Source organism: Mastomys coucha, unplaced genomic scaffold, assembly GCF_008632895.1.
Source record: "Mastomys coucha isolate ucsf_1 unplaced genomic scaffold, UCSF_Mcou_1 pScaffold20, whole genome shotgun sequence".
NCBI classification, from domain to species: Eukaryota; Metazoa; Chordata; class Mammalia; order Rodentia; family Muridae; genus Mastomys; species Mastomys coucha.
Window position 1 is genome coordinate 113,161,037 of NW_022196903.1, and position 23,570 is coordinate 113,184,606.

The 23,570-nt window shown below is 35.8% G+C and overlaps 1 protein-coding gene across 13 annotated transcripts in view; it reads right to left on the bottom strand.

Moving 5' to 3' along the window:
• Wnk1 (WNK lysine deficient protein kinase 1) overlaps positions 1-23,570 on the bottom strand; it is a 116,678-nt gene that overhangs the window by 61,614 nt on the left and 31,494 nt on the right. For all 13 annotated transcript variants that reach the window (XM_031383211.1, XM_031383213.1, XM_031383212.1 and 10 more), the window contains exons 2-4: positions 22,887-23,059; positions 13,273-13,493; positions 10,843-11,000 (exon numbers count right to left, since the gene is read on the bottom strand). In XM_031383211.1, the coding sequence (XP_031239071.1) occupies positions 10,843-11,000; positions 13,273-13,493; positions 22,887-23,059 (552 nt within the window). The remainder of the gene's footprint in view (positions 1-10,842; positions 11,001-13,272; positions 13,494-22,886; positions 23,060-23,570) is intronic.

A 23,570-nucleotide genomic window follows, 5' to 3' on the forward strand; every position in this document is an offset into this window, starting at 1 on the left:
CTCAGAAATCCGCCTGTCTCTGCCTCCCAAGTGCTGGGATTAAAGGCGTGCACCACCACTGCCCGGCACAAATATTCTTATATTAATTTCATCTTATATTTCTTTTTAACATGTATATATCAAACAAAGGCGAAGATTAACTTAAAAGTCTTACAACCCCACAAAAGCAACCCCCTTTCCTTACTCTGATCTGTTTCAACTAGTAAAAAGAAGTGTATTTCCTGAATAAGGTTAGAAAATAGAAAACCATTACTAAGATAGAAAAACTGTGTTACTGTTAAAGAAAAAACTAAGCTTTATTCAATAAAGCCACACACTTTTCTCACTCTACTCCTCCAAACAGGCAATTTAGTTCTGAAAGTATCCTTGCTTTCATAGGCAATCGTCTTGATAGACATACATCCCTTTCAAATGTGTAAGAGTAGCTTATTTCTCTTCTTTAAATGATATTAAGTATGTCTTGAATATTTATGGTTAACCACTAGATACTTTCAAGGTAATATAAAATTGTACATGTGCTCATTCTGTGACCCTGTCTCAGTCACTTCTGTAACACATATAAAGTACAAAAAATAAATAATGTTTGGCTCCAAAGTATCAAATACGTAGCTTTAGGTGCTAGAGAGATGGCTCAGTGGTTAAGAGCACTGACTGCTCTTCCAGAGGACCCAGGTTCATTTCCCAGCAGCCACATGACAGCTCATAACTGTCTGTAACTCCAGTTCTAGGGCTTCTGATACCTGACACAGACATCCATGTAAGCATAACACCAATGAATTTAAAAAAAAAATACAGAGAGAGAGAGAGATCTTTAATTCTGTTTGTTTGCCAATTAATCTGTTAGAAACACAGAAATGAGTCATAGTATAGAATTCTTAGGTTCAATCTTAGATTGTTTTTAAATTGTCAGTACTTGCTTCTTAAAAGCGTAAGTTTCAGAAGTTAGGGTAACATTTAATATCTTGATAAAAGTAAAACTTGTCTTAAAGATTCTGAATTTAGAAAATTTACTTCCTTGCACAGAATAAACTATAGATCATTAAATTATTTCAGTATTTTAAGTGAAACTTCCTATATACATCATTAGAAAGGTTATAAGATACCCTTAAGACTGGAAATTCTTACCTCATTTATACAATCCTTTTGAGAACAGCAGCAGCAATGAGAATTTACAATAACAAATACTGAACAAAAATCTTTCTTCATAAAATCCATCAGAAAAGGCAAAACAGACTTATTAGAGCTTAGTTAAAAACTAGGGGGAAAGTAAATAGAAATATAAAATAGCAAAACTTAGCCCACAGCATAAGAAAGACAAATACCAAAGTTGGAGCATAGTTCTTGTTCAATAGCCATGCTTCCCAACTCTGAGACTGTTCTGCTCAGCCAACAATCTATGTAGATTGGCTCTGCGGGTATAAACCCTGAAAGACAGGGATTTTGCTACTAGTAGTTTCTTCTGCTTCTCCTACAAAAGCAGTACATCCTTGAATAAGCACTGACTTTTTTATTTGCTTAAAGCTCCACCTACTGCATCTAAAAGCTCTGCCTCCTTGACTTTGAAGTTTACCTTGGAGGCTTTCCTGTGTGTAACACTAGAGAGCTACCTACTGAAACACCTCTTTCATGCCAATTGTATTGAAACTAGCCTTTATTTCAAAGTGGGTAAGAAACTGAATTCAGTCAACAAAGCAAATTTAGAAGAATGATCACTGGCAGTTATCCAGTTAACTTATACTTCCACTAGCTTTTTTTCCAGAGGACCCAGATTTGATACCCAGCACACACAGCAGCTCACAACCATCTGTAACTCCTATTTCCAGAGAATCTGATATCTTCTTCTGGCCTCCATGGGCACCAGGTATGCAGACAAAACACTCATGCACACAGAAAAATAGAAATAGCTCCTGTTTCCCCAATGGAAAATGTGGTAATATTAGAGCTGGGAACATCATTGTTCAGTGGTGCAGTCAGTGCTTGCTGAAGCCTTGAGTTCAACTCCCATTGTGTGTGGAAGGGTAGGAATAAGAGATATTAAACTGCTTCCATTTCTGCATAGTTTAAAAACAAAACAAAAAAAAATGAATTGTTACACAAAACCAGTAAAGGTTTCTTTCCTTCTTTTTTTTTCCCCTTCCTATTAAAAGCCTATACATGTACAGACATTTCCTGGAAAGAAAATCTCATGAGTTCAAATAAAAGGTACTTTGAATTTAATTATTGTTTAGCTTTTCTTCATAATATTAATATAGTAGAGAAAATACTGCTTGTGGCATCAGTATAAAGCTGTATCCTTTGAAATGGTATGAAATTGAATCCCAGGTGAGAACAGACTTCTAAAAGTTGATTTCTAACTTCCACAAGATGTTGCTGTGATACACCAGTGCCCCACACACATAATATATGCAATTTAAAAATTTAGAACTTCTATTCTAAAGATTAGAAATGCTCTAATTCTCTAACATGCTCTCTCAAGCAGCAGTAATTTCTGGCTCAGTCATTTGTCCCTACTAAGCAAGTAGTCTAACATGTCAGGTATTGGGAGCAGAAATGTAGTAGTTCTTTCAGCTTACACATATGAGGAAGATTGTTTAAGACTATATGCTTGGGCTGGTGAGATGGCTCAGCGGGGAAGAGCACCGACTGCTCTTCGGAAGGTCATGAGTTCAAATCCCAGCAACCACATGGTGGCTCACAACCACCCATAATGAGATCTGACGCCCTCATCTGGTGCGTCTGAAGACAGCTACAGAGTACTTACATATAATAAATAAATAAATCTTAAAAAAAAAAAAAAAAAAAAGACTATATGCTTAGCTAACTCAAAGCAGTTTTTAAAAAATGTCTTTTCCAAGCTTCTTTAAGATATGGGTGTTGCTGAGAGATGGTGGTACATGCCTTTAATCCCAGCACTTGGGAGGCAGACAGAGGCAGACAAGGGTAGATCTCTGTTGAGTTTGAAGCCAGCCTGGTCTATAGAGCAAGTTCCAGGACAACCAAGGCTATATAGAGCAACCCTGTCTAATAAAAAAACATACAAAGCAATCAGGGCAAAAAACAAACAAAACCCCCAACCAAACAAATAAAAGTAAATAAATAAAATACAATACAATAAAAAAAACTTTAAGACAACCATGGAATGGAAGAAAACAAACCAAAACAGAAGTCTCAGGATTTAAAAAAAAAAAAAACCTTATGAGCTATAGATAACATAAGGTTGTACATAAGATCCCCAAACTACACTTTGGGGCCTTACATAAATGTCTGTGATCCTTGTTCAGTGAGCGCGAGCACACATGCACAAGCATGCACACACACATACACACACTAGTTGTATACTAAACTTATTATCTGACCTACTTATCTTAAATCTATGCTTTTGATAGTGAAATTCAAGGAAGAGTATTAATTCAGCACTTAGGAGGTTAAAGTAGTAGGACTGAAAGTTCAAGCCCTGATTGAATTACAGGATGAACTTAGAACTCTGTGAGACTATCTCAAAGTAAAACTTTTAATGGTGGTATGGAAATATAGCTCAGCAGTAGAACATGTGTCTAGTATGTGCTTGGCCATAGGTTCAATCTTCAGTGGAGGAGGAAAAGCAATACAAGCTTTGCATGCTATTAAAAGCATATACCACAGCATCAATATTTATATGAAGGATAAGTGCATTTGAGGTTGGAGCAATACCTTGCCTCTCAAGTATCCAAAGTAATAAGCCTTAGGGAATCATGAGGCAAGCTAATTTCCTTTAATAGAGCCAACTCAATTTGGTAGGGCATTTGAAGAGGCTTGTTTTCCAATGGAAATATATGCTATGTTCAAATACCTGTAAACTAATGGTTCATACCAACAAGAATCTGGCTAAATCCAGCCCTTTAACAACCAAGTTAAAAATAATGGGGACTTTTAATTACTTTGTTTGTGTAATTTAACTTTGTCACTGATTCCATTAGCCTTTGAATTCCAAGACTTGAACATCTTGTATGGAAAAAACAGAATTAAAGCCATTAGGGTAAAATTCCTTCGAGTTTTTATATAACAGATTACAGTTTGCTCCTTTCTACAGAAACAAGTGACACCAATTTGTGATTAGAAAGTGTTTGAAGTTGAAAAAATGTTGTATGATCTTCTAGCAGTTAGAAAGAAAAATTTAGCTAAAATGATTTTTTTTAATAAATCCTCCTATAAATCTGGATTGTAAGTGAAAAGAAAATTTTGTGTTACAAGTTTTACCTAAACATTCTTGTCTTTCAGAGGCTATCTGTTACTATTCTGTAATTCTAAATTTAAGAGACAATTTGAGGTATCATTTGGGGGAATGTTAAAAAACAATTGTAAAATTTTTCATACTTCCTCAATTAATTCTGAGTATCAATTTTTAATTCCAAACTTAGTAGATAGAATAAAAACTAACTGTATTTAAAGATACTTTTCTTATTTAGGCATATTTCAACAATACTGAAATTTTCTGGTCTCTTGAAAATAAAGCATGCTAAGTACTGAAAGAACAGAGACACTTTTTAATTGCTGCTTTTTACCAGTATACTATATATGACTTAAGGTACCGTTGAAGAAGCATTAAGAAGTAAGTAACAGTGAACAGAAATGCATCGGACTGAACTTACAAGGGTGGTGAAGAGAAAAATATTAACTTTTAATATCATTATTAGAGTCAGATTTTGGGAAAGATGTTTATTGAGGGCAAAAGAAAATGTCTTTCATAGCAGAAGGAGCATCATATGAAAAATAATATTTTGTTTATTAGTTTGACTCAGTTTTTGAGACAGTGTGCCAAAAACTGGCCTCCAGAGATCTGCCTGCCTCTGCCTCCCAAATGCTGGGATTAAAGCCTTACACCACACTGAAAAAGTGTTATTAATAGAAACAAGTTTTAAGCATTCACTGAAAAAGTACTCAGTATGGCTGACCTACTCTGGGAAAACAAGGGTAAGTAGAGGTGCAGTATAAAGCATGTAGTATAAGCAACACTGAACTTGACAATGAAATACTTGAATTCTACCTTTTGCTCTACGATTAACTGGACCATTACATACTAGAACTTAGACTATGTCTTATCCTAGCTGCTCAAATTAATGCATTATCAGCACTCACCAGAATACATATTCAGTAGTCAACATTGAATTAACATTTTTCATATGAATGCACAAAAATATAAAAATAAAATGAAATATATTTATGTTGAGAAATGCAATAAATATAACTGAAGAAAAGAGAACAGCTCTCTACATTGATACGTTGTTACAAACAAAGGTACATTAGGCACAATAATGTTTTAGGAAGATATAAAAATTACTAATGGCTAGTGTAGTTTATAAAAATTACTGGTGTCTAAGAGCTCCTGAAACAAAGTTTAGGGTTTTTTTTTTTTATTTGTTTGAACAGGTGGTTTGTACTCTAACTCCTCCAATAGCCTAACATTTCAAGCAAGGCAAAAATAAGATTTTTATATCTATTACCTCCCCAAATCACTACTTTGTTTCTTTTGCATTAAATTTGTGCCTCCCAAGTTCTAGAGAGATTGCTGGGCAGTTAAGAGCACTTAATGCTTTTTCTAAGGTTTGATTCCCAGTCCCAATGTGGTAGCTCACAACAGTCTGTACTGTAGTTTGAAGGGATTTTTCCCTTTCTGCATGAGGAATGGGTCTCCAGTAGATATTGAAACTGAAGGCACCTTTATTTTGAACTTTTCAGCTTCTAGAACTGAAAAATAAAGTATATAAAATAAATAAACCTGTTGTTTATAAACCCACTTGTCTATGGTATTTCTATTATAGCTGCTCAAAAGATTTTTATCCTTCTCCAGGAATGGAATCAAGCAGTTTAATGATAAAAGGAGAAAAAAATACAGAACTAAGGATGAACAAAACCTGCTGAATATTAAACAATGGGGTATTATTTAACTATAAAAAATAATGAAGTACTGATACATGTCAGCATGTGAATGAACACTGGAAATATGCTAGGTGAATAAAACTAAAATATTGATATTAAATGCCCCCAAAAAAGGCAAATCAATTTTGGTTTGGTGGGTAGAGAAAAGAGAGATAGTAAATATGGGATTTTTTTGAAGAATGGTGAAATATGGAATCAGTAGTGATGGATACATTTAGAATGCAACAGAAACCAAACTATATACTTTAGTGTTTACATGTATCCATATTTGCTCACTTTAAAAAAAAAAAAATCTATTCGCTGGACGGTGGTGGCACACACCTTTAATCCCAGCACTTGGGAGGCAGAGGCAGGCAGATTTCTGAGTTCGAGGCCAGCCTGGTCTACAGAGTAAGCTCCAGGGCAGCTAGGGCTATACAGAAAAACCCTGTCATGAAAAAAAAGATCTATTCGACAATTGAAAACAGACTGAGCACTATAACAAATAAATAGTCTGAATACTATTAACAGAAAAGTCTTATTTTATTTAAATGTCATTCTTTTTTAAAAAAAAATGGTTATTTTATTTATTTACATTTCCTGGTCCTAACTTTCTGAATGTATCAAATAATATAAAAAGAGTTTTAAAGAAGACTCAACTGCTTTCCTATCTGTGAAAACTCACCAACTGCCAAAGGCCCAAAGCAAACGAACAGAGAATAATATTTCTAAGCAAACAGAATCAGATGACAAATAGGAGTAACTAAACTCCTAAATGACAAAGGAGGTTTCAAGCCAAAAATAGAAAAGAATAAAGGCTACTATATATTAATAGACAATCACGAAGATCCCAGCACTCAGGAGGCAGAGGTGGGGGACTCCCTTTGAGTTTGAGGCCAGCCTGGTCTACAAAGTAAGTTCCTGGCCAGCCAAAGCACAGTGAGACCTTGTCTTAAACTCAAAGTAAATAAATGCATAAATTAAAATACAATTAAAGTTTGGGCACAATAGTGTGCTTTTATGTGGCAGAGAAAAATCTAGGTAAATCCCTGATGTTGGCTGAGCAGCCTGTCTGGCCTACTTGGAAGTTGCAGGTCACTGATCCTGTCTTAAATAGATGATGGATGGGACCTGAGGAACAGCGCCCTAGACTGACCTCTGGCCTCCTTTTCCCTAACCCCTCCTCTAATAAACAGCCCAATGGTGAATTGTAATCTTTTCTAAAATTTTAATATCTTAGAAAAATAACAAGTCAAACTCAGAGTTAATACACAGAAAAAAAAACAAAGCAATCATAGTGAAAAAAAAAATTTAAGGCTGGATAATAACAAGTCTTGGCAATAAAACAAAATGAATAGAACCCTCTCAATAGTGATATGGTCAAAAATGTGTGCCTTTAATCCCAGCACCAGGGAAGCAGAAGAAGGCAGATCTCTGAGTTTGAAGCCTATCAGGTCTACAGAGTGAGTTCTAGAACAGCTGACTACACAGAGAAACACTGTAAAATGATAACAGTCACATGGAAAACAAGTGAATTAAATGGTTGTGTAATTGGTATACTTACATAAAGACCAGAAATTAAATAACAGATGTACAGGTGTCCAATCAAATTCTTGTACATGAACATTCACGGCAGATCTATTCAAAATTCTGCCAAAACATGAATGCTAAACAAACTACATTGTATATACACAATGAAATATCTTCTCTAAACGTAGTGAAAGGTACAGGGTATACCTAAGTGGTAGATCACCTACCTACTATGTACAACGCTCAGAGTGGTTCCATTATAAATATTATAACCCTCAAAAAGAAATGAAGATATGAACTTACTACATGAAACTTAAAAAGATACTGAAAGGAGCTAGTCACAAAAGATCACACATGATTTCCTATATATAACTATTCAGAAAGTTGTATACATATAGAATAACTCATTATTTATTATGCAAAAAAATTCCTTATTAAGTCTCTTGACCTGGTACACAAATATGTACATACATATATACATACATATGGATATACATATATATATAAAATATCAATCAATACATCAAACTTTCAAAGATTCTCTAAGATTTAAGAAAAATAGCAGAAAACATCAGAATATCTATTCCAAGTGACCTTTAAAGACTACCAAAAGCCTATCACTTGATTACATAGCCAGACAGACATCTGTATATAACAGTTTGTCATATTTACTAATTTATTGAAAAGACTTGGGAATGAAGTAGTAGCAGTTTGGAAAAAGAAATTTTGGTTTTTTTTTTTGTTTGTTTTTGTTTTTCGAGACAGGGTTTCTCTGTGTAGCCCTGGCTGTCCTGGAACTCCCTCTGTAGACCAGGCTGGCCTCGAACTCAGAAATCCTCCTGCCTCTGCCTCCCAAGTGCTGGGATTAAAGGCGTGCGCCACCACCACCCGGCCGGAAAAAGAAATTTTGTATAAATAGTTTATTCAAAGAAATCAGTTTAACCTCACTAAACTTAAATAAGCTAACTGCTACGACTAGTCTCTCAATCTTGAGCAACTAGAGAGACTCCACTGTTAAGAGAACTTGTTGCTCTTCTAAAGAACCTGGTTTCGATTCCCATCACCCACATATTCATTTTTCAACTATCTGTAACTGTTTCAGGGAATTAGAAGCCTCCTTAGGCACAAGACATACACATGGTACAAACACACACATGAGATAAAATACTCATACCCCAAAAATTGTAAAATTCTAGCCATCATTAATATCACTATCACATTCATATGAGTAAATTAAGGCTCAAAAGTGATTTTCTTACAATTTTTATAAAATGTTGATGTCTATATTCAATTGGGAAAACCAGCAATACTTTGGCCTATTTTTTCCTCCAAATTTAGTTATCTTAGCTTTTATTTTTCTGCCTCACTACTTATTTGATTTTTTTGTTTTGTTCTCAAGTCAGAGTCTTACTCTGATGATTAGACTGGCCTGAAACTTACAGATTCACCTGTCTCACTGTAAAAGAGCTATGATTGAAGTCTTGCACTACTTCATCAAGTTCCGTTACTTCAAGTAAAAATCAGATTGCTTTGGTATATAATCATACATTTCAGACAACAAGAATGAGTATATGGCTGGGTCACAATAATGAACCTTAATCAGCTTGTTTCAGTTTTTATCTACCATTTATTTTAAACAAGAATCTTGTAAGTATTTATAATGGTTTGAATAAGATTGGATCTTTTAGGTGTAAATGTTTGCATTCTTTTGTTCCTGGTAGGTGGAATTGTTTGGGAAGAATTAGAGGTGTGGCCTTGATGGAGAAGGTCAATGGAAGCAGGCTTTTCAGTGTGCCTCTACAAGTCCCCTTTTTGTGAATCTACACCTGAGCTCTCGCCTGTTACTGATGTCACTCCAGCACCATGGACTCTTAACTCTCTGAAACCATAAACTCATTGAATATTTTCTTTTGCCTTGTACATGGTGTTTCTTGACACAGTAATAGGAAAGTAACTAAGATCCTGCTTTAAGAGTAATCCCCTTGTCCCACATGTGAAGATAAATAAGCTCCATAAAAGTTGCAACTTTTTTACTTGATATATTCTTAAGACCATAATATATTGGTTGGTGACAGCTGATAATTCATTTGTAAATCATACACAGATAAGTGAAAGGATACTAAATAAAATTAACCACAGATTAATAACTTACAGTCTAAATAAATTAGGTCATAAGAAAGGGTTCTTTTAGGGGCTGGAGAGATGGCTCAGCTGTTAAGAGCATTGACTGCTCTTCCAGAGGTCCTGAGTTCAATTCCCAGCAACCACATGGTGGCTCACAACCATCTGTAATGGGATGCAGTACCCTCTTCTGATGGGTCTGAGGGGAGAACAAAGGGGTACTCATATACATTAAATAAATAAACCTTAAAAAGAAAATGTGTTCTTTTATACCAACATACACATATTTACTAACAATAAAATTATTATATAATAGTTTATTAACACTCAACAGGAATTCTTAAGACTTGGTATTACTTTCTAATGAATATTACTTTCCAAGAAGCACAGCATTCCATAGATACTACGGAATTTCAAGGTTTTATCATCATTTAAAGGCCATCTTTCAGGTTACATACCTGAGAAAACTGTTTATATTTTACAGAAACAAACAGACCTACTACTAGTACTAAAATAATCTGTAAGGGAAGAAGGACATTTTGCTTTTTTAACAGAGAACAAAACAAAATATAGATAGATGACTTAAAAGAACACAGCAATAACTAACTTCAACAGGAAAGTGAACCTGTTATTTTGTCTCCTAAATCCACCATGATATGTAACACTTTCTCTGAAAAGGGAAAAACAACAAACAAATACCTAAAGCCAAACCTTTTCCTTTTTTATGCCCATCGTGCTTCAGATCCCACAGAAACTGGATATTTCTGTATTAATTATCTATCACAGTTTCACTGCCATAATACTAATAATTTTGTTTTTTCTGAGACAGGGCTTCTCTGCGTAGCTGTGGCTGTCCTGGAACTCACTCACTCCGTAGACCAGGCTGGCCTTGAACTCAGAAATCCACCTGCCTCTGGCTCCCAAGTGCTGGGATTAACGGTGTGTACCACCACTGCCTGCCAATACTAACTTTCTTAATGCTTTCAAAAGTCTACAATTGAACTCTCCTTTTAAACACATAATATATAGCAAGACACCACCACATATCATAATTAAGAATTTAGATATTAAAATACATTTCAAACAAAATGCACGTCAAGAAAAAGGTTTAAGTGAAGGCAAGGAAGGTAGATAAACTGATAGCTTATCTTTGTTCTCATTGCACATAACTCAGCAAACACTCAACCTAACAGCTTTAGCTTTCTGTTGTAGTGGCCTTTTGTATAAGCGGATAACATCCAGCTTGATTTTTTTAAGATACAACTCAATGTCATCAACAATTAGGTGAGGACTTACACTGGTCACTCGACGGTAGATCTGCGCAGCATTTTGGCACTCTGAGTATGGATATTCAGACGTAGCCATTTCAAGCATACACATCCCAAAAGCATAAACATCAACGGATTCATCATATTTCTCTTCATACATCTCAGGAGCCATGAACTCTGGGGTGCCTTAAATTAAAAGAATGAGTCACACTCAATATGGCCAATAACTTCCTTACCAGAGGGTTCAAGAAACAAAAGAGAAAAAAATAGAAGGGAATAAAAAAGAACAGGGAAAAGAAGACAGAAAGCTTCTTAGCCTGTTCCATCAAATATCCTACAGAAGATTTTCTACTCTAAGGCCTTTAAAAACACACTGAACATAGTCAAGTACATGATTGCTTATACTGTTGTGTACCCATTATTAACATGGAACTTTGGCTAAGAGATAGAAGGGAAGGGTAATAAAATACAAATAAAAACCTAGCAGGGAACAAAATGGATACACGGATACTGTGTAAGATAGTAATGAAAAAAGATCAAATACTTGTCTGCCCTCTACTGTATGGCAGTTGTCTATATTCTCCCTTTTTGGGGGGTCGGGGTGGGGGTGGGCAAGACAAGGTTTCTCTGTTATAGCCTTGGATGTCCTAGACTCAACTCTGTAGACCAAGCTGGCCTCAAACTCATGCTTCAGATCCCACTGAAACTGGATATTTCTGTATTAACTATCTATCATAGTTTCACTGCCATAATACTAATCATTTTTCCTCCAAGACAGGGCTTCTCTGTGTAGCCATGGCTGCCCTGGAACTCACTCTGTAGACCAGTATCCACCTGCCTCTGCCTCCTGAGTACTGGGATTAAAGGCGATCAGTTCAGTGGGATACTTGTTAGAAGAGTATTCACAACTAGTCTCTTGCCTTAATGTTACTTTTTAAGGAAGGCTTGCAGAAAAACAAAACAAAAAAAACCTCTGTATTCAGTGTTTTTAAAAGATAACAAAATATAATCATCTGTAAAGGCAACTCACCAGTGCCTTTTCTTCATATACTTACCCTCCCACCTACAGTACACAAATAAGCCTAGTACAGATATAGGAGATATATAGTAAGGGGCATCCTACAGGTGAAAAACAAATATACATACAAATATAGAACTCAAATACAGATTGATTTGTAAGCATAATATGTATATGTATAGTACTACAAAATTAGATTTTACAATGATTTCAGAATCTTTAACTTCAGTTCCAAGAATAAGAATGCACAGTATGATTTAACAAACAAGAGGTTAAAAAAAAACTGTTGGACCCATGATTTTAAGATGTCACAGACAATTAAATGCTCCCTATGAAGAAAACAAAATGGCAATTTAGCTCAAATATATTTTTCCTATTTATATTAATAGGAAAAACTCACATAATATATTTTATGTGAATACATATAAACAGCATTAGAAATCCTAACTACACAATATTCCAATGAGAACATTGTTTTTGTTTTGGTCTTTAAATAAAGAAATACAAATGACTGGTGTGTCATGATGTTCTTATCAGTACTTACGATTCTGGCCCATCTATTAATGAATGGGCTTTTGATATTATACCCTATTGGAGAGCAGAATAGAATGTGAACTGCAAATTCTTAAGCTTCAGAGGGCTAAACTTTATCAAACAGCCATTATTTTTTCCCCAGCTGTGACTCTAATATACCATCAAAAAGTCTGAAAGGTCATTCATATTCTTTGGACTACTTAATGATTCCCAATAGAGTTAATTTTGCTCTACTGACAGCCATGTCTGGAAACATTCTGGTGACAACAATTAGGAGTAAATAGAGTATGCGACTACTATATTGTGGTAGAACTCAGGATTTCTATGAAATAATTCTACAATATGTCTACACGACTGTCTAGAGCCAGACATACAGAGAACTAAAGCTGGGAAACCTAATTTAGATATATCGATCATTCCAAAAGGTGGGAATAAAGGAAATTGATGAGACTAGCCTTTCAGTGTACCTTCCCGTATATTCTAATTTTCAAATCAAGTTTTTATAGTAGGTATTCTTGAACGTATACCCAATGTTCATATAAACATATAAATTCCATTTATTAGATAAGAAAAGCAACACGTTGCTCCTACTGTATAAATAAAATGTAAAATACTAAGTATTATCAGGATGACTCAGTAAAAATAACAAGATATTGTTATCAATGAAGTTCATCTTACTTCTCTCCATGTAACTTTATAAAAACATCAATAATCTTCAAAATGATTTTAGAAGCTTAATATTTAAAAAATCTCTCATTTCATATTTAAGTAGACTTGATCACTAGGTTCAAGCTATGAATTCCTAAAGGTCTATTTCATGTCAGAAAAGATATGATAGGGTCAGGTTTCTAAAGAAAAGCTACGTCAAAAGGCCAAACTGGTTCCAAAAGCACACTGGAAACATACCTATCACACTCTTGGCAAAAGAAGCCCGCTTTAGAGTTGCCAGACCAAGGTCTCCAATCTTGACTGAGCCAGTAGGGCCAGTGATAAAGATGTTGTCACATTTAAGATCCCGGTGAATAATTGGTGGAGTTCGTGTGTGTAGAAATTGAAGCCCTTTAAGGATTTGCCGACACCAGCTTCTTAAAACTTTGATTTTCATCACTTTAAACCTTTTTAAATACCTGGAAAAAGCAAAGTAAACCAAACAGGTTATCAATGATATGAGATTCTGCTTTGAAGAACCAATTAAATTCTAACATACCAAAGATAGGAATATCAAATTTGGAATACTGAACCTCAATATAAGTTTAAGGGACTGAGAATTTTAAAATTAAATTCTATCAAAAGACAAGAAAAATGAACTTTAAAAAAAAGCACTTTATATATACATATTCACATACATACGGGGTAGGGAAGAACATGCACCTGTGCACGTATGGAAGTCAGAAGAGACAGGGAAATCTGGAGCTGAAATTACAGGTGCTTGCCGGCTGCTTGGCTTCTTACCTGGCTGCTGGGATCTGTCTTCATACCTGTGATCTTAACCACCTCTCTGGCTAGTAATTTGTTTTCAAAGGATCTAACTATGTAGCCCAGGCCAGCTTCAAACTTGCAATTTTTCTACCTCTGTAACCTTTTATGTTGATTGGCTGGTTGTTGAGAAATGGTCTTGTGTAACCCAGGCTGACTACAAACTTTCTATATAACTAAGGATGATCTTGAACTCTTTTTTTGTTTGTTTGTTTTCGAGACAGGATTTCTCTGAGGAGCCTGACTGTCCTGGAACTCACTCTGTAGACCAGGCTGGCCTCGAACTCAGAAATCTGCCTGCCTCTGCCTCCCAAGTGCTGGGATTAAAGGTGTGTGCCACCACTGCCCGGCCAAAAACACTTTTATAACAAAAAATGTATTCTTTAAAATTAGTTTACTGTTGACATAACTAAAAAGCAGAATTTTGCTTCAGTAAATAATGGAGTAGCTCCTACTAGTCACAAATATATTCAAAAACTGGTTAAAACAAATCAAAATTGGTGTGTGTGTGTGTGTGTGTGTGTGTGTGTGTGTGTCTGCAATAGCCTGGCAAAATGGCTTACTAAGTAAAGAAAAGGACAGAACCAACTCCTGCAAGTGTAATCTTACTACTTGTGTGCACAATTTATGTGTTGTGCATGTTGTGTGCGCACACATACATACATACATACACACATACACACATACACACACACACAACAATTTTGATTTAGAAGGGTTTTTTGGTTTTTTTGGTTTGGTTCTGGATTTTATTAGTTTTTGAGATGGATTTTATCTGTATAGCCTTGACTGTCCTGGAACTCTCTCTGTAGACCAAGCTGGCCTAAAACTCGAAGAACTGCTTGCCTCTGCCTCCTGAGTATAAGGGTTAAAGGAATGCACCACCTAAGTTTTTTTTTCTAATTACACAGACACACACATGCATGCAGGCATGCATAATTGAAAGGAGCTAGAGAACAAAACCAGTTGAAGTAGAGGTGATTTCACATGAGAATATAAAGGGAAAGCAATGTGTAAACAGCCTCTATGTATGTATGCATGCATACATGTATATGTGGAAAGAGAGGTCAACTTCGAATATCCTTCCATCTACCTTGTCTTTTAAGCCAGGGTCTTTAATTGATCTGGAACTTATCAAATAGGCTAGTAGACTGACTAGGAAGCCCTAAGGACCACTGCTGGGCTCACTGGGCTCACAGGCACAGGTAAGTATACCTTGCTTTTTTTTAATGTGGTTTTATGAAGAATGGATTCAGATCTTCATACTCTCCTGCTCAGTGGGTAAAGGTACTTGCTGCCATACTTGATGACAAACTCCATGGCTCTCATGGGATAAAGAGATAATGGACTCCCTTAAGTGTTCTTTGACCTCCATATTCATGCTATGATATTTGTATGTGCACATACACCTAAGTAAATATAATAATTTTTTAAAAGGTCCTATGGAATAAATGGAACAATTTGGGGGCATGGTATAATAAATAACAGTTCTATGACTGCAGTGCGAAGGGGACAGGGTAGAGAGATGCTTCAGTGGTTAAGAACACTTGTAGTTTTCCAAAAGACCTATCTATGTTCATTTCCCAGCATTCATGCCAAATGGCTCATAACTACCTTTAACTCCAGCTCCAGGGAATCTAACACCTTGTTCTGGCTTCTCTGGGCACCTGCATATGGCACCTGTATGTGCACACACACATGCGCGCGCGCACACACACACACACACATACACACACTTTAAAAAAACGGAAAAGGAGAAGAGTAGGTGACCTGCTGCACACGAATAATGACTTAAGTTTGATTTCTGGAATTCATGGTGATTTGAAAGAAATGAATTCTGGATTTAGTCTTTCTACCTTTATACTTGTGTCATGGCACATGTCTATACTAGCACAGACTCTCTCCTTTCCACCCATCTCTCCCCCTCTCTACCCATAATAATAAAGTACACTTTAAAAAGAAAAGAAGGAGACCAGCTTAACAGAGAGAAACCACACCCTCATGCCTAGTACAAGAAATCTAGACAACTAACTACCTAGGACTAATGAAGTTTTAGACCTTGAAGAATCTACAACTTCCACTTTACTATACCAACATAATCCTAGATAAGTGTGGTTATTATCCTAAAATGAGGAAAGTTCTCTTAGTAGCAGATGACAACAAAACTGCTCAAAATGCAGAGTTGTAGAGCCCAGATATAACTGACACATCTACAACTCCGCTTAAACATCACCTGAACAAAGACAACATCAATAGACATGCTAAAATGGAAGGACTATTGAGAGTAGAAAAATCAGTCTTTCCCTGGAAAAAGCACACCAATATTACAAAATGGTCAGCCTTGAAAACATATACAAGTAACATTATACAGACTAAATGGGTATTTATATATTTAGAAATATAGGGGCTGGAGAGATGGCTCAGTGGTTAAGAGCACTGACTGCTCTTCCAAAGATCCTGAGTTCAAATCCCAGCAACCACATGGTGGCTCACAACCATCCGTAACAAGATCTGACGCCCTCTTCTGGGGTGTCTGAAGACAGCTACAGTGTACTTACATATAATAAATAAATAAATCTTAAAAAAAAAGAAATATATATGTATATATATACATATATATATACACATTCATAACAATTGATAAACTGGAGAACAGGAATCAATCTGAAAGAGAGCCAAGGGGAGCAGGAGCAGGTACCATGGGAGGGCTAAGAGGAAAGAAAGGGAGTGGAGAGTTGATATAATTATATTATAACCTCAAGAAATAAAATATTTAAGAAGGGAAGGGAGAAATTCCAGAAAGTAGTCACAGAAAAAGAGTCCTCAGTTCTATATATTTTTTGTCCCAAGTCTCCAGGTAACTAATGAAATTTGTACATATGCAACAGAATCTACAAGGCAATTAACATGAACATTGGCGAGATGGCTCAGGGGTTAAGAGCACTGACTGCTCTTCCAGAGGTCCTGAGTTCAGTTCCCAGCAACCACATGGTAGCTTACAACCATCTGTAAGGGGATCCAATCCCTCTTCTGATGTGTCTTAAGAGAGTGACAGTGTACTCACATACATAAAATAAATAAACAAATCTTTAAAAAAAGAGATCTGATGCCCTCTTCTGATGTGTCTTAAAAGAGTGACAGTGTACTCACATACATAAAATAAACAAACAAGTCTTAAAAAAAAAAAAAAGAAAAAGAAAAAAGAAGAACGGCACAAAAGTCTCTGACAATATCTACCACTGTAAAGAAGATACCGTTTGGGAATTGCATCCTGATGTGCATTTTATGTGTACATATGCAGGGTGAAGGAAGGAAAATCATATATTTTCATATTATTATTTTTAAATTAAATGCAACTAGTTAATAGGAAAAAAATCTGTATTTGTATAAAATGTACATTTATCAAATATAAAAATCACAGTATAAAAACAAGTGTTAGCTAGGAAATGTGTTTTAAATGAATTTGTACAATATTAGTGCTAAATTAGTGAAGAGGTGAGATATAAATAAAATCTTTACAGTAATCATTTATTTAGAAATCCTACACCAGATCTGAATCAAAAATCTAAGAGTAAAACTAAAATAAAATTCTACATTTGGATGTAGCAATTAAATAAGCCTAATAGCAAAGGCAGTGGATGCTTTGACTACAAGTTTATCTGTGCACCAAGTGTGTGCCTAGTATCCACACTGGCCAGAAGTAGAAGTCTGAACCTCTAAGACTAGAGTCAAAGGACAGACAGTTGTGAGCATGCTGGGACTTGAACCAGGGTTCTAAGCAAGAGAACCTGGTGTTCTTAACTCTTGAACAATTTCTCCAGACCCCTAATTACTTTTAATCCTCAAAAATGGATTTTGGGGAGAGGGGGGGTCAATATATAATCAAGATATACTGTTCTCTAAGAGTTAATAAAAATATTATTAAGAACAAAACTAACGAAACAAACAAAAATGATCAGTACCAGGGGTACCATAGACTCCTAACATTACAGCCTATTTTTATTGTTGGTTACCCTCTAGAAATTGATGGCAAGCCCCTACTGCTGAGGATACCACATAGATGACATGGAGAAAAATCAAGCTGGAAATTTCATCCCTACTGATAAACTTTCATAGTGTTGGAAAGTACTTTGTACACTATAGCAATTAACAGTCCCACTCAGCTTAGAACCCATGTGAGCTACGATAAGAACTGGCCTAGCAAGAAATGCCATTGATACAATATTGACAAAAATGTTACAGGAGTAAGCAACTACTACTACTACTTTATGACTGAATTTAAGACAGTACCCATGTCTGCTATTACTATGCCTAGTAGTAGAGGAAGTAGCCCAACTACTATTATTCTGTGAAACAGACATAGCACTAGAGTGACTCCTAGTGGCTTATCATTGTACCTATATACTAGTACATCTCTCAAACCTCATGAGAAGCTTCTTTTTTGCAGCAGGTGATGAATTTAGAGACTAACAATTAGTAAACATGTACAGAGAATCAGAGCTTACAGACTGCTCATCCCTAAACGGAACATCTATGTCACACCTTCTCCCTCTGTGGCTCAAGGATCATTGCCAAAGAGGGGATGAGAGATTATAAGAGCCAGAGGTAGTGGAAGACTGCTGTTAAACGATGTTTTCTATATATTAGAGAACTCTATACCTAGTACTGTAGACCTGATCAAAAACTCATGGCTGGGAGGTTTTAGGATCTAAAGCAGTGGTTCTCAACCTTCCTAATGCTGTGACCCTTTAGAACAGTTCTTCATGTTGTGGTGACTGCAACTATAAAATTATTTCATTGCCATTTCATAACTTTAATTTTACGACTGCTATGAATTGTAATGTAAATATCTGATATTTGACTCCTGTGGGGGTTGTCCCACAGGTTGAGAACCACTCACTGATAAGAACTTAGTACTGTTGAGCAAAACTAACATAGCAAACTGCCTTCTAAATGTTTAAATTTATACACATAGACAAATGCTTTTCTTAGCCATAATTAGAGAATGTTCTCTTTGTAGTGAATGTAATGAATGTAAATGCAGAGACTCATAGCTGCTCAAGTTGGTGAGAGTAAGTGATAGCTGAGTGTTTGACTTTGAACAAAATCTTGTAACAACCTTTCTAAATCTTAGGGAACTTGTGGAATTGGGACAGAAAACTTACTTTAAGATCCAAAGATAGTAATAATAACTATGGGATGGCCCGGCAGTGGTGGCACATGGCTTTAATCCCAGCACTCAAGAGGCAGAGGCAAGTAGATATCTGAGTTTGAGGTCACCCTAGTCTATAGAGTGAGTTTCAGGACAGCTAGGACTACAGAGAGAAAACTTGTCTCAAAAAAACAACAAAAAGTAAACAAACACCCAACAACAACAAACGTAACTATAGAATGCTATTTTCCAGGAATGACTTCACCATCTCACAGAAGCTTGCATCTGCCTGTATAAGATTGGGCCTGTCAACAGTCAATCATGAATAGGTTAACAGAGCTTCACAGGGTCCTACATACACCACCAACCCCACCCCACCCTACTGAACTACTGGTTACTGATTATGGGGGAGGACATGTCACTTTCTTCAATTTTGTACCAACCAGGCTCCAAAAGACAATTCTAAACTTACATTCACATGGGTTAAACTCAATAAGTCATAAAACAAAAAAAGGCATGAATGTGGGGGAAAGACTTGTGAGGAGAAAGGGGAGTAGTAGGAATTGAGAAGATATTGGAGGGATGAAAGGATAATCAGAATATACAACATTCATATATGAAATTGTCAAAGAATGATTTTTTTTTTTTTTGAGACAGTCTTACTAAGTGTCCCTGGATGCTCTGGAATCTATTAGATAGAACAGACTGGCCTCGTGGAGACCTGCCTGTCTCTGCCTCCTGAATACTGAGATATAAAGGAATGTACCAGGGGCAGGATTTTATGAAATTTTAATAATTTGTTCTTAGGCAAATCTTGTTCAATTGTGCCTGTCATTTTCAGGATAGAGCCCCATTTCTTCCTTAAGTCTTCTACTATTTATTCTCAATCCCCCTTCATATAACTGTTTGCATATTCACTTTCATCTTTCAATAAATATTTAATATATATTATTTTCAGAATTGCCCCCAGTTATCTTTAACTGCTCCAATATTAATTTCTGATTGTTGTCTTCATAGTTTTTTAGTGGGTTCATTATTGAACTGTGAAAACATCTGTCTAGTTACTTTTCTCTTGCCATAACAAAATACCATCACCAAGGCAACATATTAAAATGTATTTAATTGGGCTTACAGTTTCAGAGAGTTAGAGTTCATGATGGTGCCCAGACACATCTGAGAGCTTTACATCCTGATCCACAGTTATCAGACAAAAAAGACTAGGAGTCCAACTCAAGGCCTGGTCCCTCTCCCAACAAGACTACACCTCTAATCTTTCCCAAATAGTTCCATCAACTGAGAACAAAGTATTCAAGTGCATGAGCCTGTAGGAGTCATCCTCATTCAAACTATCTTTGAAAACTTATCTGTATATAATGTGACCATCAATGAACTATGAAAATGTCCATGGAAATTTCATTTGGGTTCACTTATAGCATGTCTTCTGGCTTGGGTTTCCTGCACTAGCTAGGCAGCATAATTTATATTATAGAGAATATATATATTATTAATTTATTATTGTACATGAGAAAATCATAAAGATGAATACAAAGTACAGGCATTGATAGCAACTTGGAAAGGGAAATGGGGCAAAGAGGAAAGCAGTATTTTTCAGAAACTTTACTTTCATCCAAAGGGCCAAAGCTTTTTGGTTTTTTTGTTTTTGTTGTTGCTGTTTTTCGAGGCATGGTTTCTCTGAGGAGCCCTGGCTGTCCTGGAACTCACTCTGGAGACCAGGCTGGCCTCGAACTCAGAAATCCACCTGCCTCTGCCTCTCAAGTGCTGGGATTAAAGGTGTGTGCCACCACTGCCCGGCTGCTTTTTGTAGTTTTCACTGGTTGGAGTGCTAACTTTATTTAGCCTTTTATGGACAATTACATTTTTTAACATGAGTTAAATTCTAATCCTTTTCTCTGCCAGCTGTCACTTCATGAATAGAAAACTAGTATCCACTTCCTCAAACACCATATCTGATGTAACAGTGACGTATCTTCTCTTTATTTTTTTATTGGGGATTAACCTTTTCCACTGATGCCTGGATATATACTAAAACAACTAATGTTATATTCCACATTGCATTTTACAGGTAGAGATCAGCCAGTTCACATGCAACCCTTTTCTTGTACCCTAATTGTTTCTCTATAGTTCTATTTTGTTTGAACAGGTCTTATTTAGTTGGCCTTTAACTCACTATGTAACTGGGCCTGGCCTTGAACTCCTGATTCTGCCTACATCTCCCAAGTGTTAAGACTGCATATGGACATCACAGTAGACTTTCAATATAGTTTTCATTTGTTTGTTTTAAGATAGTGTCTCATGTAGCCTGGACTGGCCTCAAACTTGCTAAGTACCTGAAGATGAACTTGCTTGCACTTTTTGCAACCTCTGAAGAACTGAGAGTTCAGCTATATACCAACACACCCAGTTTATGTGGTATGACTGAATGAACCCAGGATTTTGTATTTATGCATACTAGGTAAGAACCAATTGAGTTATACTCTAATATAGTTGTTGTTTCTTCTTCTCTTTTCCTTTTTTTTACCTTTCTTCTTCCTCCTCTTCCTCCTCCTCCTCCTCTTCTTAAGCAAATAAACTATACTACATAACATAGTATCTAATTCTAGCACTCTGGAGATAGAAGCACAAGAACTGCTTAATTCTAGGCTCATCTGGGGTTCCATATCAAGTTCCAAGTCAGCCAAGGCTTCATAAAAAGACTCCGTCTCCTATGGTTCTGGCATTAAAGGTGTGCATCACAATATCCAGCTCTTACTTTATTTTTTTAACATTTTCATTACATTTTACATTTATTTGTTTCTTTGTTTAGGATTTTTGCTTCTAGCAACCATAATGAAACAGCCCACTACAGCTTGTAGCTTCAGCTCTAAGGAATCTGTAGCCCTCTCCCCCCGCAAAGACTCCCATACATATAACATACACTCAAGATATGCACATTTACACATGAATTAAAAAAACCAATCATGAAAACTTTAGTAGATTAATTAATTAATCTACTTAATTAATTAATTTTATGTATGTTTTTGCCTGTGTATCTATGTGTGTACCACATGTAAACTTGGTGTCCACAGAAGTCAGAAGGTGTCAGATCCCTGAAACTGGGAGTATAGATGTTCGTAAACTACCACATGAGAGCTGGGAATCAGATATGAGTCCTCTGCAAAAGCAACAAGTGCTCCTAAACACTGAGCTTTTGCTCCAGCTCCACAATTATGACTTTATAAAACAAATAAATAAGCAAGCAAGACACAAGTAAAACGATTGTAATGTGCTCTTACATAGATAGGCCTGACAGACAGCTGACAAGCAAGTACGTATCTGTACAATTGAAAAGAATTTCAAGATATAGATAGACACACAACTACCACACAACTTTCTTCAAGTATTTTTCAAGTTTCACACACTATGCTACAAAGTAAAGTCTAGTAGAAGAAGCAGGTATATGAATAAGGAGTCTAAATGAATCATTATATCCATCATCATCATCCAAGAGAAATGACACAGCAGTTAAAAGTGCTTGTAGAGGACCTGAGTTCAGTTTTCAGCATCCATGTCTAGTGGTTAACAATTACCTGTTAATCTCATTTTAACCAGTAGAGGGCAACCTTGACATTGATTTCTAATCCCTAAACTGCTCAATTTTAGAAATACCAATCAATATGACTTAAAATTAACTAGATTTATTCAGTAACAAACTCATTACAATAGTTACCAATAAATAATCACCATATTATTTTATATATAGGAGGATTTTGTGGGTAGGAAAAACACATTGTATAATAAAGGTTGAAAGGATCATTTCTGTCATAGTAGACTAAACAACAACAAAAGTAAATCTAAATCAAGAGATTTTTCTGGAAAATATTGATTGACTTACGTCTTAAGTGTTCCAGATGTCATTAGTTCAGTCACTAAAACAATGCATTTTTTCCCTTTTACTGTGGATTCCCAGGAATCATAGAATCGAACAATGTTGGGATGTTGAAGACCCTTTAACATTTCGGCCTCTTCTTTGAATCTCTGCCTTTCAGATTTTGTTAACTTTCGATCCTAAAAGGCAAAAAAACAAAACAATGTGATATAAATGATAAGACACAAGTCACATAGCTATATTAAGATGCTAAATAAGCTGGTCATGATGGCACGTGGTTGCACTCTCAGCAGTCAGCCTTGATGAGGCAGTAAACACCAAGTTCAAAACTTGTCTAATTAATAAAATGTTCTAATTATACATCAATGATAAATAGCATTAAGATGAAACAGAAACACTAATAAAAGTCATTTACATATATTATATATTTAAGAAAACTGGATTATAAAGTGATGCTTGAAATTATTTATCATTAGTATCAATGTCTAAAATATAATCTCATTCTGTAAGATACAGTTAACTTGTCACTTCCAAAATAAATCAAAAATTGTTAGAAACGGGCAATTGATGTCACAGAATAATTATAGGTTCTTGAAGGCAAAGACTTAATAATTGGGGCTATAGCCAGGCGGTGGTGGCGCACACCTTTAATCCCAGCACTTGGGAGGCAGAGGCAGGTAGATTTCTGAG